The sequence below is a fragment of the Pleuronectes platessa genome, chromosome 12 (assembly GCF_947347685.1).
Source record: "Pleuronectes platessa chromosome 12, fPlePla1.1, whole genome shotgun sequence".
Classification (NCBI taxonomy): domain Eukaryota; kingdom Metazoa; phylum Chordata; class Actinopteri; order Pleuronectiformes; family Pleuronectidae; genus Pleuronectes; species Pleuronectes platessa.
The window spans coordinates 13101513-13113558 of NC_070637.1; the positions used below are offsets into that span (position 1 = coordinate 13101513).

At 42.5% G+C, this 12046-nt stretch overlaps 1 protein-coding gene across 1 annotated transcript in view; it reads left to right on the top strand.

Annotated features, from left to right (window-relative positions):
- The first annotated feature begins 4055 nt into the window (after positions 1–4055).
- The window catches only part of slc35f3b (solute carrier family 35 member F3b), a 62971-nt gene continuing 54980 nt past the window's right edge, over positions 4056–12046 (top strand). Inside the window, exons 1-2 of the mRNA XM_053436922.1 lie at positions 4056–4153; positions 5017–5231. Coding sequence (XP_053292897.1) covers positions 4056–4153; positions 5017–5231 — 313 coding nt within the window. The remainder of the gene's footprint in view (positions 4154–5016; positions 5232–12046) is intronic.

Below are 12046 nucleotides of genomic sequence, written 5' to 3' on the forward strand. Positions count from 1 at the left end.
ACACGTAAAGAACCGTGGACATTTTTTTAATTTTCATGAAGGAACTCGGACAGCACAGACCTCTGCCAGGTCTGATTAGCCACTTTGTACATGTATTGCATCAGCTACACACATCATGGAAATAGAAACTTTCAGGAAACTGTCAAAATCATTCTCATTGTTAATGTTGAATAAATTCATGACAAGAAATGTAAAGATAGTGAAAGCTAATTCTGGGATCTGCCCCTACAATTGAATGTCTTAGACCCCATCAGCCTTACACCAAGTTGTATCCAGCCAGTTGATTGCGTAATCCTGCTGACAAACAATAGCTGATAACATTATATATAACAATTAAAAAAAAATTATGTTCGTTCTATTTTTCTACAACATTCAGTCCTGTTTATAATAACAAGCATGGCTGCGACTGAGTAACAGTCAAAAGTGATGAGTTTCATTTAGAGGGGAACTCAGATCATGTGTTTGCATTTATCTGACAGCTATACGCAGAGCACAGCTCGTCCTCTATGTGCTAATGAAAAACATTTTTCACTGTCTTTGTGAGCTGTTGTGAAACTGTCAGCTGAAAGCAGCCCTCTGAAGTGCTGTTTTCTTAGTATCTCAGAGGTGTCTTTTAATATTAATATAGCAGCACAAGAAGAGGCTGTGCATGAACACGTCTCAAACTTAAATCATATATTTTTTGTCTTGTCTTCAGTTGTCAAAAAAAGAAAAAAAATGTTAAAAAAGGGAGCATCTAAGAATGGAAATCAGGGCAGTTAATTCTGGCCTGAGAAGGAGACAGAAGTTGCCAATTTTTTCTTCCCACCAGAGCCGTTTGCCTGGGTGGATAACTGGTTCTCGGTCTTGACACACAATGGCACCAGCGGGTCCTCTCCTCCGCCGAGATTCTGCTGGTTTTTCTCCAGCTGTGTGTCAACCATAATAATAACGGCAGCTGAATAACAAATACAGCCCGAAGATATCTCCCTGGCCCTTGGGACTACAGGATGCCGATTCCATAAAGGTTATATATGTCCTTCTGGTTGGAATAACATTTCTCAGATATACTGTAGCACCTTCTTCTGCCACAGAAGAGTCGTGGCAATAAATTGCTCCTCGTGTCAGGAAAATGTAAAAAAAAAAGGAATAAAATGTTTAAACCCCTCTGCAGTTCTTAAATACACAGTGATGAATGGGGCCTTTAACTGGCCCAGAGTTTCACTTCTCGCTCCGCAGCGGCCAATCGGCAGCCGTCTGTCGCACTGTTTCCAGGCTGGGAGCTGCATTAAATATTGATGTTGAGAACACAGAGGATTCACAACATACTTCTTTTTTAAAAACTGTGTGCAGCCGGACTCAGGGGGGTAAGAGAAATAAAGGGTGGAAATTACCAGAGAAAGTAGCTGAAGGTTGATATTGTGCAGGAATAAGTCTTATAGGGAACAGAGACCACGGGTAAACTGGACCCGGCAATTTAAAATATGCCTTTAGTGTAGAAACATATGGAGAATCGTACGTTCAGGGGAAAAACTCACCAATATTCCAAAAGCTGAAATCGCAATTAAAAAGCTCAGGTTAGTGCAAAGTTTGAAAAGGGCAAAACAAGAATAATAAACCTACTTGTCAAATGGAACACTATAAGCCCAGCATTAGTGGACCTTCAGAGACCTTTCGCTCTGCAGACATCTTGACAGGTAATGCCACTAGTTGCATGTTTGTTTCACAGCTCAACAATTCTGCCCCAAGAAAAACGTTAGACCCCATTTCTCCTGACTGACATTTTGACAAGTAGCAGCACTAATCATCAGTAATAATGGCCGCCTTTCATTCCACGGCCGTGGCTGACTGAGACTTTTGATGGCGTGGAGCCAATCTGTCATGAAGTAGACCTGTGCTTTTTATAAACAGGATTAAAAAAAAGCCATTGGAACTGCAGGGAAATCAAATGAATGGATTATTAAAAGTGTGATTATACATCATTAGCAAATGATTATTTGAATAACGTTCTATCTCATGTGTGTTTGGGTCCTTTCCTGTGTTCATCTCGTGGCCTCGGGCTTTAGCTCTCGCTCCATATTTAGAAAAGGAGTGCAGTGCCCGGCAGATTGGGCCACCAATTAAACTGCCTATCAGAGGTCTGCTGATAGGAGTGGAAGACGGTGTCGCTGGATGCCACTGAATGACTTGAATATATTAGCAGCCCCCCCACCCCCCGTTTCTTCTCCTATCCACCGCTTTGATATTTATGAGCTGGGTTTCTCCCAGGGAAAAAAGGTGTCCACATTATTAACAGTGTGTATCACTAGACTGTATTAACAGAGAGAATGGATTTAGTCTCGTCTGAGCTGTTGAGAGTTGAGAGGTGCATTATGCAGGATAAACCTGATCCTCCCCTCTCCTCCTCTTTCCCTGTCAATGGGGGGCGTTGACCTGGTTATTGATGACTGGACTCCACTTTTTCTTTTTTGCTTGAGTAAGCACAGGGTGTTGGTGTTGGTGGGGGCACCCAACACCAACCCCCTCACACCCCAGCCCCTTTCACTGGTCACTGATCGATGCAAAACCTGTCTTCCAAAAAAACAAACAGCCAGTGCACTTGTGCTGCTCTCCTCAGTCAGGAGCCCGAATAGGATGCAGACGCAATGCAGCCGGTGGACCTCAGACCTGGGACGCATGGAGGACAGTACCCCACTCATGCAAGGTAGACCTAACTCTACAGGATCATTTTTACTGCATGCATGCATAGTCAGGAAGCAGCAGAACATATTGCATATTATCTTAACTTTGGCAAACGTGATGAAAGTTCTTAAGGCTAATAAATAAAATCTATGCTCCTTTGCCAACAGTTTCTCAACAAACAAAAAAACAAGTGTACTGTTCATGTGGCACAGGTCACACTTCTGGAACACAGAGGCAAAGACAGTCACTTGATTTGTAATCCTCCAGTAAACATAATCACCATCAGTGAACATAATCACCCCATTACTGGAAGCACGGCTCTGATTGGATGTAATCAAGCTTATCGTTGTAATAGTGTTATTTAAAAATAAAGAACAATTCTACTGTTTAATTTCTACCTCCACTCACACGTTGGAAATACAGTTCTCGCAATCATCTTGAAATGCTGATGGATTCTTTGTGCAGAGTAGGACATGAATAATAGACCAGAGGGGACTCCGGTTGCCTCTGAGTTACTGTGAAAGCTACAGTGATAGTTTCTGGGAAAAGTTGTCCAATAACAGCCGATTATGTTGACACATCTTTACTGGAAAACTAAAAACATCTTAAAAAGCTTGAATATGTGCAGTTTGAAATATTTGGCTCAGCAAATTAGTCACATTTATTCTTTTATATTCATTCAACACAAGCAAAAGACATTACAGGAAAACAAGTCAAGTAATGCCGAGAAATCTAAATACAAAGTATGGCTCTGACTTTTATTTTCAACTTAAGGACACTTGCTGTTCCTTTTGAAATTGTATACTCTGATTGAAAAGGACCAGAAAGATCTTGTTTAGAATGTTACTGCTGCGGAATTCACTGACTCAACTATTTGAGCCACAAAGCCAGAGAAAAGTACTTTTCCTAAACCCTTCATATAAGATATGACGGAGAGTGATGAGTAAGTAAAGGTGCAATCAGATATGTGCAAAATGAGATGCAGGGGCCACTAGGGGTCTTTTTGGGGAATACGGAAGATTTGGGAGAGAGCAAGAGTGCATGCTGTCTGATCATATTTCAATTAGAATAACTTTTAGAACTTGTGATATGTTGCATGAACGTGATTGGGGCCCTGTGGTAGATGTGGTCCTTCAAGAACCTGACACAGCTGTCACAATGTATGTCAGACTTGGAGATGATTAGTTCCAGTGGAATCAGCTAGATGGCGTTGTTGTAGTGCCTCCGGGACCGAGCGCTATCCACAGGCAGAGCGCTGCAGCTCTTAACGTAGAGACAGTCTGTGGAGTAGTGGCCAGGTATATGTTGGTGACGGTGAGGAGAAGGAGCAGGATGATGGTTCTCGTCTCCTTCGGCCTCGATGAGGATTCAGATCCACAGTAGCTGTCGTGAGGATGTACGGGGATGGAGAGAGCACCGTGTGGGACCGGGTCGGTCGTCCCCATCTGGACTGCATGTGCTACCTTGGACCTCCGACTACTTTGATGCCGATGTAAGACATTTAAAGTTTTAGATAAATAAGCCTCCAGCCGTGCGTCAGGACGCAGGGCTGACCTGTTGCGCACTTGATTTCTCATGTGCATTGATAAAGTGAGCTGACTTTTTCATGGCAGAAAATATCAAACTAAGCCAAATCTATTCGGATGTAATTGCTTTCGTTGCCAGTATTAATTAGTTGGAGAGAGATTACATTATTTCGGCTGTGGTTATGATGTTGGCACCACGGGGGGACTTTTACGCACGGAGTGCATCACTAAAAATGCTAAGAGGCTTTCAGGTCACCGCACTTTGTCAGCTTCATCATATTATAGAGCTTTGTTACTGCAATCTCTTATTTTCGGTTAAACTCACCTGGTGGACACAGGGTTACAAGTATTTACATGATAAAATGTGCATTTAATAGGATGCGACTGTGCGCAATTTTGTGCTCCAGTGCGCATATGCATACCGGGATAGCTTCTCCATCCCGACAAATCACTCACGATGGATTTATTTGTTCCTTATTACTATATAGGCCTATAATGTGATGTTGCACCGTGAGTACATGGTATAGGCTACAACAGTTTGCCGGAGCGGTCACTTTCGCTTAGTGTCTCCCACACTGTTGTGCAGAGCCAGTGGAGGATGAAGATTTCTCTACTGTACAAGAGATGCGCTGCAGGGGCCCCTGACGCCGCTCTCTGTGGAACATAGAGCACCGACTCCCCCTGCTTTAGCCGAGGAGAACTCTTATCTGATCAAGTCACATTCAAGGTTTTGCGGGCTCCCCTTTAACTCCCCTATTTTTTTTAGCCAAGCGCTGTCACTTTGGTCTTGTAACGCCATCACAAGCCTCTTGTGCTCTTCTCCCTGCAGCGGGATGCGCAGGTCGCCCGACGTGAGCCCCAGACGGCTTTCGGACATCAGCCCGCAGCTCAGACAGCTCAAGTACCTGGTGGTGGACGAGGCCATCAAAGAGGACCTCAAGTCCTCCCGCTCAGTCGAGGACATCAACAGCGCCTCCATAGAGGAGCGAATACTGCGCATCACCGGCTACTATGGATACCAGCCCTGGAACGCGAGCCACAAGAGTGAGTCCAATTGCACACATGGATGCTGTGAACTTCTGTGGAACATGTCGAGGTCATGCTCACACAATCGGGCTTTTAGTCAATGCTACACTTATCACACTAACACGCAGGTAACATGTGAAATTCATGATGACAGTGATGTAATGAAAAAGGTGCTCTCAAGCATCACTTGATGCCTGATATGGTTTGATAGCCTGGTTTACGTGGGTGGATGGGTCAAATACTCCATTCGTGAGTAAAAAGTGGATTTATTTTTCTCTCTTTGTAATCATAATGTCACAAACTGTAGTTTTACCAGTAGAGGCACATTTTGTGGCCTTCAGATTTGAAGTGTCCCTCTCGAATCACATCATGGATCTTGTTTCTATCCCTCCTGTTCCTCCTCATCCTTCACATTAACCTGGATTTGATGTTAAAAGTACCGTAGAATGGAAAACTGTATTTAGTTGAGCACAGTTGAATGAGCAGAGTTTGTCACATGGAATTGACGCACGTTGAATCTTGAACTACACTGTTACCTCCGTCAAATGCAAAAGTCCCCTGACATGTAAAAGAGAGAAAGAGCAAAGGTTGAAGTTCCATGTCCATGAGACCACGTTGGCACAGAACAAGAAGAAAAGAGCTCATGCATTTGAAAATAATGATGTAGAAATGTTACAAATGCCCATTCCTCTGCATTATTATACTAAATCCAGTTTTCCCCTCACCCTGACGAATAGCTGCTAAAGCGTTCTCGCTGCTCTCGGCTGCTGCAGACAGTGGAGCCAGTGTTTGCAGAGGAGCATCATGGGAGTCAGACAGTGGGAACGTTGCTCGGAGCAGTTGATTCTTTGAAGAAAAAAGTTGTCGATGCAGATTTTTTTTATACCCCCTCTCTCCATTTTCATTTCTTCTCTCTCTGAGTCACTCGGGTTTGATTTGCGCAGCAGTAAACGCCCGGGCTGTAATCTGCTGCTGATGATGCTGTGGATAGATTACTGTCTCTGCTTCACTCAACTCTGTGGCTTCAGGTGGGATTTCGGTCCCTCTGCGGTGGTGTCAGGACAAACTGTCAGTTCCGTGTTCATTTGTGCGTTAATTGCTCTTGTGTGAAGACTTTCGGGGGGGGGGGGGACAACCTTTGGCTGGTGGCAAATTTTATAAATTTCATATGAGAGGCTGCAATATTAAACAGCTCTGGAGCTGCTTCAGAATTTCTAGGCAGATACCCAACATCTGAACATTGCAGACTTCACAGGACAGATGCTCTTCAGATCTGAACTCATCTATGGTAACCTCTGGTGCTAGGAGGAGATGTCAGGTGGAATACTTCACTGAAGTCTGACTGGAGAGCAGGGACCGTGGTGACCATGTTTTAAGATTGAAAACAATTGTACTGGGACAATCAGAGCAATGTGTTTTGATTCTAATTTGATGAAAAATATAAATGTCATATTGTACATCGTCTCACATGGGCTCCCATGGCTGCAAAAGCAATGACTTGATACTTATCATATAAATATTCGATAGGGTTGTTAATCTATAGGCATGGATTTGTATCTTCTTTTATATCTATATTATACATATTTTAATACTGTGAATGGCGTAACTCCAACCCCAATCAAAAAATCACAGATTTAAGTGTATGTGCAGGGTGTTTATGCAATTCAACAGCTCAGTATCCTCTACTGCTGTTGTACAACTAATCGCTTAATTATAATAGCTGTTGTGGAACAGACATAATATCAAGTGCTGCTTGTTAGAGTGGGTTGTTTTTCCAGTAATATGAAGGTGAGTAATGACAAAAGTGTCCAGTCTCCATAAAAACAACAGACATTTCACATCAAATGAAAACATCGTGCCCGTGTTCAGGAGAGAAACAGTTACCTGAAAAAGACACTAGTTAAGTTACATTATCGACCCAGAACTACTTCAAGCCAGCTCCTGCAAGAGTTATAGCTTTCATCTCCTGGTTTTAATATCAAGTTGTTTTAAAGAACCTTTTGTTAATGCTCCATTAGAGGACAGACACTTTTAGTATAAAACATTTACTGGTGTGGTTTCATAAATCAAGTCTTTATCACACTCCTGCATCCTTCATTTGCTTCACTTTCAGGGAGCAGTCATGTTGTCTATTTTCATATACAATCTATGGGTGAAATCCAAGGCTATTTTTGGATTGTATTTTGATTTTAAACCCTAAAAAGGAACCAGCCTTGTTGTTGTTAAAATGGTGTTTTTGTGGATAAAATATTTCACAATGTGTCGCACTGTTGCATCAGACATTTTTTCTGTGCGCATGACCCATCAAGGGAAATGTCAATTTTCCGTTATTAATTGAATCTCCGGATTTCCGGAAACGTTGATTTCCTGGAGCTAGCTAAAGTGAGGTCAAAACAGGCCATGATGAAAATCCACACAGCTCTGAGCTCCTCCTGGCCCACCTATAGCTGCAGCTGTGCTTCGTGGCGACAGAAGTCTCACTAGTCGCAGATTGCACACAATTTCAGGCCATGTGTTGGAGATAGTCAGCCCGCAGCCCTGCAGCCCCCCTGCTGTACACGCACACGACTTCACTACACAGGACACAGTGATAGAGCAACGGCTTATGGCTCGAGAGTGGAGGGCTTATGCTGAAAGCAGACAATTTCAGGAGCGGTAGGAGCCGGAGTACTTCTCAGTAGAGACGCCCCGTGTGTTTCATTTACCACCAAGCGGACACGTGTGCTCCTTCACACAGGAGTAAGCAGAGCGAGAGGGACAGGGGGTGTAGTAGTGGAGGCCATTACCGAGGATGAAAGTGTGAGACTTGGCTTTTTCAGTCTGATATCCTGAATGTGAGACTGCAGGGATCGCAAACCACGCAGGATGCTGTCGTTTCCCTCTGAGCATCACTGCATATGAAACAGCCAAACACAACAGGAAAATCCGACTCATTTATCAGACCGGCCTGAGGCTGCAAAGTCAAAACAGAATTAATCAAGAGTTATGTTTTTTAGATGGTTGATGGAGGTGCATTATACCGACGGTTCATCCCGGGCAGCATTTGGAATGTTTGGCTGTGTATTGTTTTCAACTTGCCACGTAATAGGTCTTGTGTGTAATTCTTGTATATCGCACCTCTCTCTGCATTACCTGGCATACATTGATAAATACGGACTTAACGCCTGTCATCGATTCGCTTCTCAGTGAACATCAACAAAATCAAGAACTGAGAGACAAGCTCCACTTTGAAAATGGCCATGGATGGTGGGATGATGTCCACATCAGAGGAAAGGTCAATGGTTACTAGAGAAAGGTTAGACTACTGGACAGAATATATCGAGCTACAGCACAAATACAAATGTACCATAAAAGCCAATTATTTCTCATTTAGTCTTCAAGATTAGAAATAGAAACTTTCCAACATTTGCTCTTTCAAAGAAGCAGTTGATTGAGGACTTGGAGCAAAGACAGTCCTCCAGACTTTCACTGGTTTGCTCTTACATAAAGTAGCAGAGCGATGGTACGATCAGTGCTGCAGAAAACCAGCGGCAGAAATTATCTCTCATTTGTGTCCGTTGGGGATTACTCCTGCCGAATCCAAATCAAATAATATCTTATAAATCCTTGCCACAATCTCATTAATAAAACATAGATGAATGTCCTCTCCGCAGACTGATAAGACATTCTCCAGAAGAAGAAATTGAATTTTATATCATTGCTGCAGGTTAACTGGAACAGATACGAGGGGAACTCTTTTCACTTTGCGGGGTAAAGTGGAGAATAAAATCACTTTCCCCTTCGCTTGAGTTGACGTCTCGAATCAGCTCGAACTGAATTAGGTATTAAAACTCATAGCTTTGGAAGAAGATGGGTTCGCTCATACATGCAGGGGCAGTGTGACATGGACCATGAGGAATACTTTAGTAGCTTTAGTAAAGAAACAAGTTGGACAATGAGTGTGTCTCTGCCAGATTCCTGTTTTTTCATTCCCTGGAAAAGCTTCTCTCTTCTCTGCTACTTGCAGCATTGGGTTGTGTTGTGATTCAATGTTTACGGTGAAACATTTTGTCAAATAGAACGAGATGATTTGTGTGGTTTTTTTAAATTTTTCAGGTGTTTTCTTAAGTTGCACTTTTCCAATGTGTATTTTACTCCAGAAAGAAGTGGTGATTTCTATGATGAAGATTTTTTCCTCTGTGAAATCGTCCCTTGAGGTCTGTCAAGTTTCACCCAGAAGTGAAGCATTTGTCAAAACAGACTTTGGTTGTTTCCTAATTTATCAATCGCAAATGAAGCATCCCCTTCCGGTGCGAATTTAGAGCTTCACGAGGCATGAAATGAGGTTGGATTCTATTTTGAGCTCGGGGTGTTGGCATGGTGAGAGCAGGTTTGAGAGAGCCTATAACCCATGTACACATGCACGGCTGCCAGTATCAGGACAGCTGGAAGGGACGGGCAAGGTATGGGGCCGACTGTGACTGACGATGAGAATGGCTCCTTTAAACTCAGCAGGAGCTGAGGAGAAAGACGGGAATAGTGAGGGATGTGCACGCTCTCTTGCTCAAGTCCTTACAGATAATTTTAACTTGGATAAAAAAAAAAAATCTTTCTTGAAAATTCCCCAAAGCCCAAGAAACAAGAACTTTTTCCAAGAATCTATCTATTTCAATTGGTGGCCAATTAATCATTGAAGCAAGCATCTTTTCCTCATTGAAAAGCTGTTATCACTGTCTTTTAAGGATAGTACACTTTGATTTAAAAAGCTGATTCAATTTAGCCGATGGATTTCGACGTGGGTCTCAAAGTAAAGGATGGAATCCAAAATGACGTCTATCCATCCTTCCAAGGCATTACCAGACCAGATGGGATGTGTAATGCCAGCAGTGAGTTATGGGTCTAACCCTGGGTCCCTATCTATTTTGTAATGCCGGGGGTCAGCATCTTCAGGCTCCTGCCTTTGGTTGATGTCCTTCCCAATGGGTGGTTGATCCACGTAGTGGAAGCTTTGTTGATCTTGAATCTCAGACGAGCTCTCCTGTAGGGGGCCCTGGTTTCCCTGTTCTGTAGTTACCCAAGAACTTTGGCACAGTTTCTGAATCATTCTCCACCACAATAAGGTGGAGATTGAAAGAGGAGAGAAGGATACCCAGGTTGCTACATACACTGTCTGAGGGTTGAGAAAGGCACCTTGGGAAATGAAGTAGATCTCCAGCTGCAATAGGAGTAAGAAAGGTTGTAAAGCAAGGAAATATCCAGAAAATAAGTTCCACACTGATGATCTTTGACAATTAGAGTGCATCATTATTATCCTGCATAATAAGACAACAGTGCAGGTGGCAGGTGGTAATTTGTCTCAACTAGACAGAAAAATTAATCATATCTATAACTATAGATTGGCCATTAACCTGTAAGTGAGAACTCTCCAACTTTGATCCACATCTGTACGTTACCTTTATTCAAACTGAGATTGCACGCACAGAACAAGTCATGTTGCCTGAGGTTCAGTCAAGTGGAAAGAATATCTGTAAACACTCAAATGTGTGCATGTTCACATGATCACGTGCACAGTCAACCACAAATAAACAGATAGAAAAGAGAAAGAAAAGAAAAGAAAAAACAACCGTACAATATGCAGGTAAACAATTCTTTGTCTTGCAGTGTTATTTTTTTTCCCATCCTGCTCCTCTTTTCTTGAAACATAAATTTTGTATGGACCGCTACATGTTTTAGTGATATGCATAGCACACAACATACCGGAAAAAATAAATATCAGATGCCCAGAGGACTTGAATATCATTGTATATTTAATATTTAATGTAAATGGGTTATATGCCAATGGAACACTACATTTATGAGATTATTCAGACTTATAGTTGCTTTTAACTTGTGGGTGTTTGTGTATTTATAATTGAGAGTCTCACTGCACATCGAAGGAGACAAGCAGTCGCCTCTGGAGGAAAAAAGACTGGGCAGCGGATGATCCTTCTTCAGTAACAAAAGAAACAAGAACATGAAGTAAAGACTATTCAGCAGAACAGTGAGCATATAGGCCCAGTAATAGAAGGGTCAGAACAATATTTTTTATTCGATTTAGAGATGAATTCATGTCGTGTTTTGAAGAACACTGTCACTGTTGTACGGATAACAGGTTAGGGGGTCTTAGGGTTGCCCGTTATGAGGATCTATACGATAACACATATTCCTTAGATAATAGATATTTTACCTGTGTTTAATGTAGACAGTTTGCAGAGTTTTTTAGGATATGTGGTATATATATCTGATTCAGAATATGCGAGAGATGTGGTGATAAAGTGGCCAATCAGCCTCGGAGGAAGAATGTGCTCTCTGTCTAGTTCTTCTTCTAGTTATCCCACTGGTTTGGGGCTGAATGCTCCCAGTTTCACGTTAAAAGTGTATTTTAGGCTTTTTTTTTCTACAATTACCACTAGAGTAGTGGCAGCTTTCATTGCATAACATCACATCTATAATTTAGAGGATCATCCCACACTTGCCCCCTGAAATCCTGCTCGAGCCCGATGGACTCGAGGAGCTGCCGAATCAGATGGGTTGCTTAAGAAGAAGAAGAAGACCTCCAGTCTTGTCCTTTTCTGCTGCTAGTCTTCGCTCGCTGTGTCATCCTAAGTGCTGGAGATGAGCGTGCATAGAGCGGGGCAGCTGCAGAGAAACAAACGAGGCTGACAATTCAGTGGAAACAGAATTTAAAAAGAGGTTCAGTCTCACAGTCCAGAGCTGGATACTCTTAAAAGAACCATTTCTTGCAGAGGGACACTTTGCCTGATGGAAAGTAGAATGGTAACTTCACTGCGTGCATGAACTTCTGAAGCCTTTTA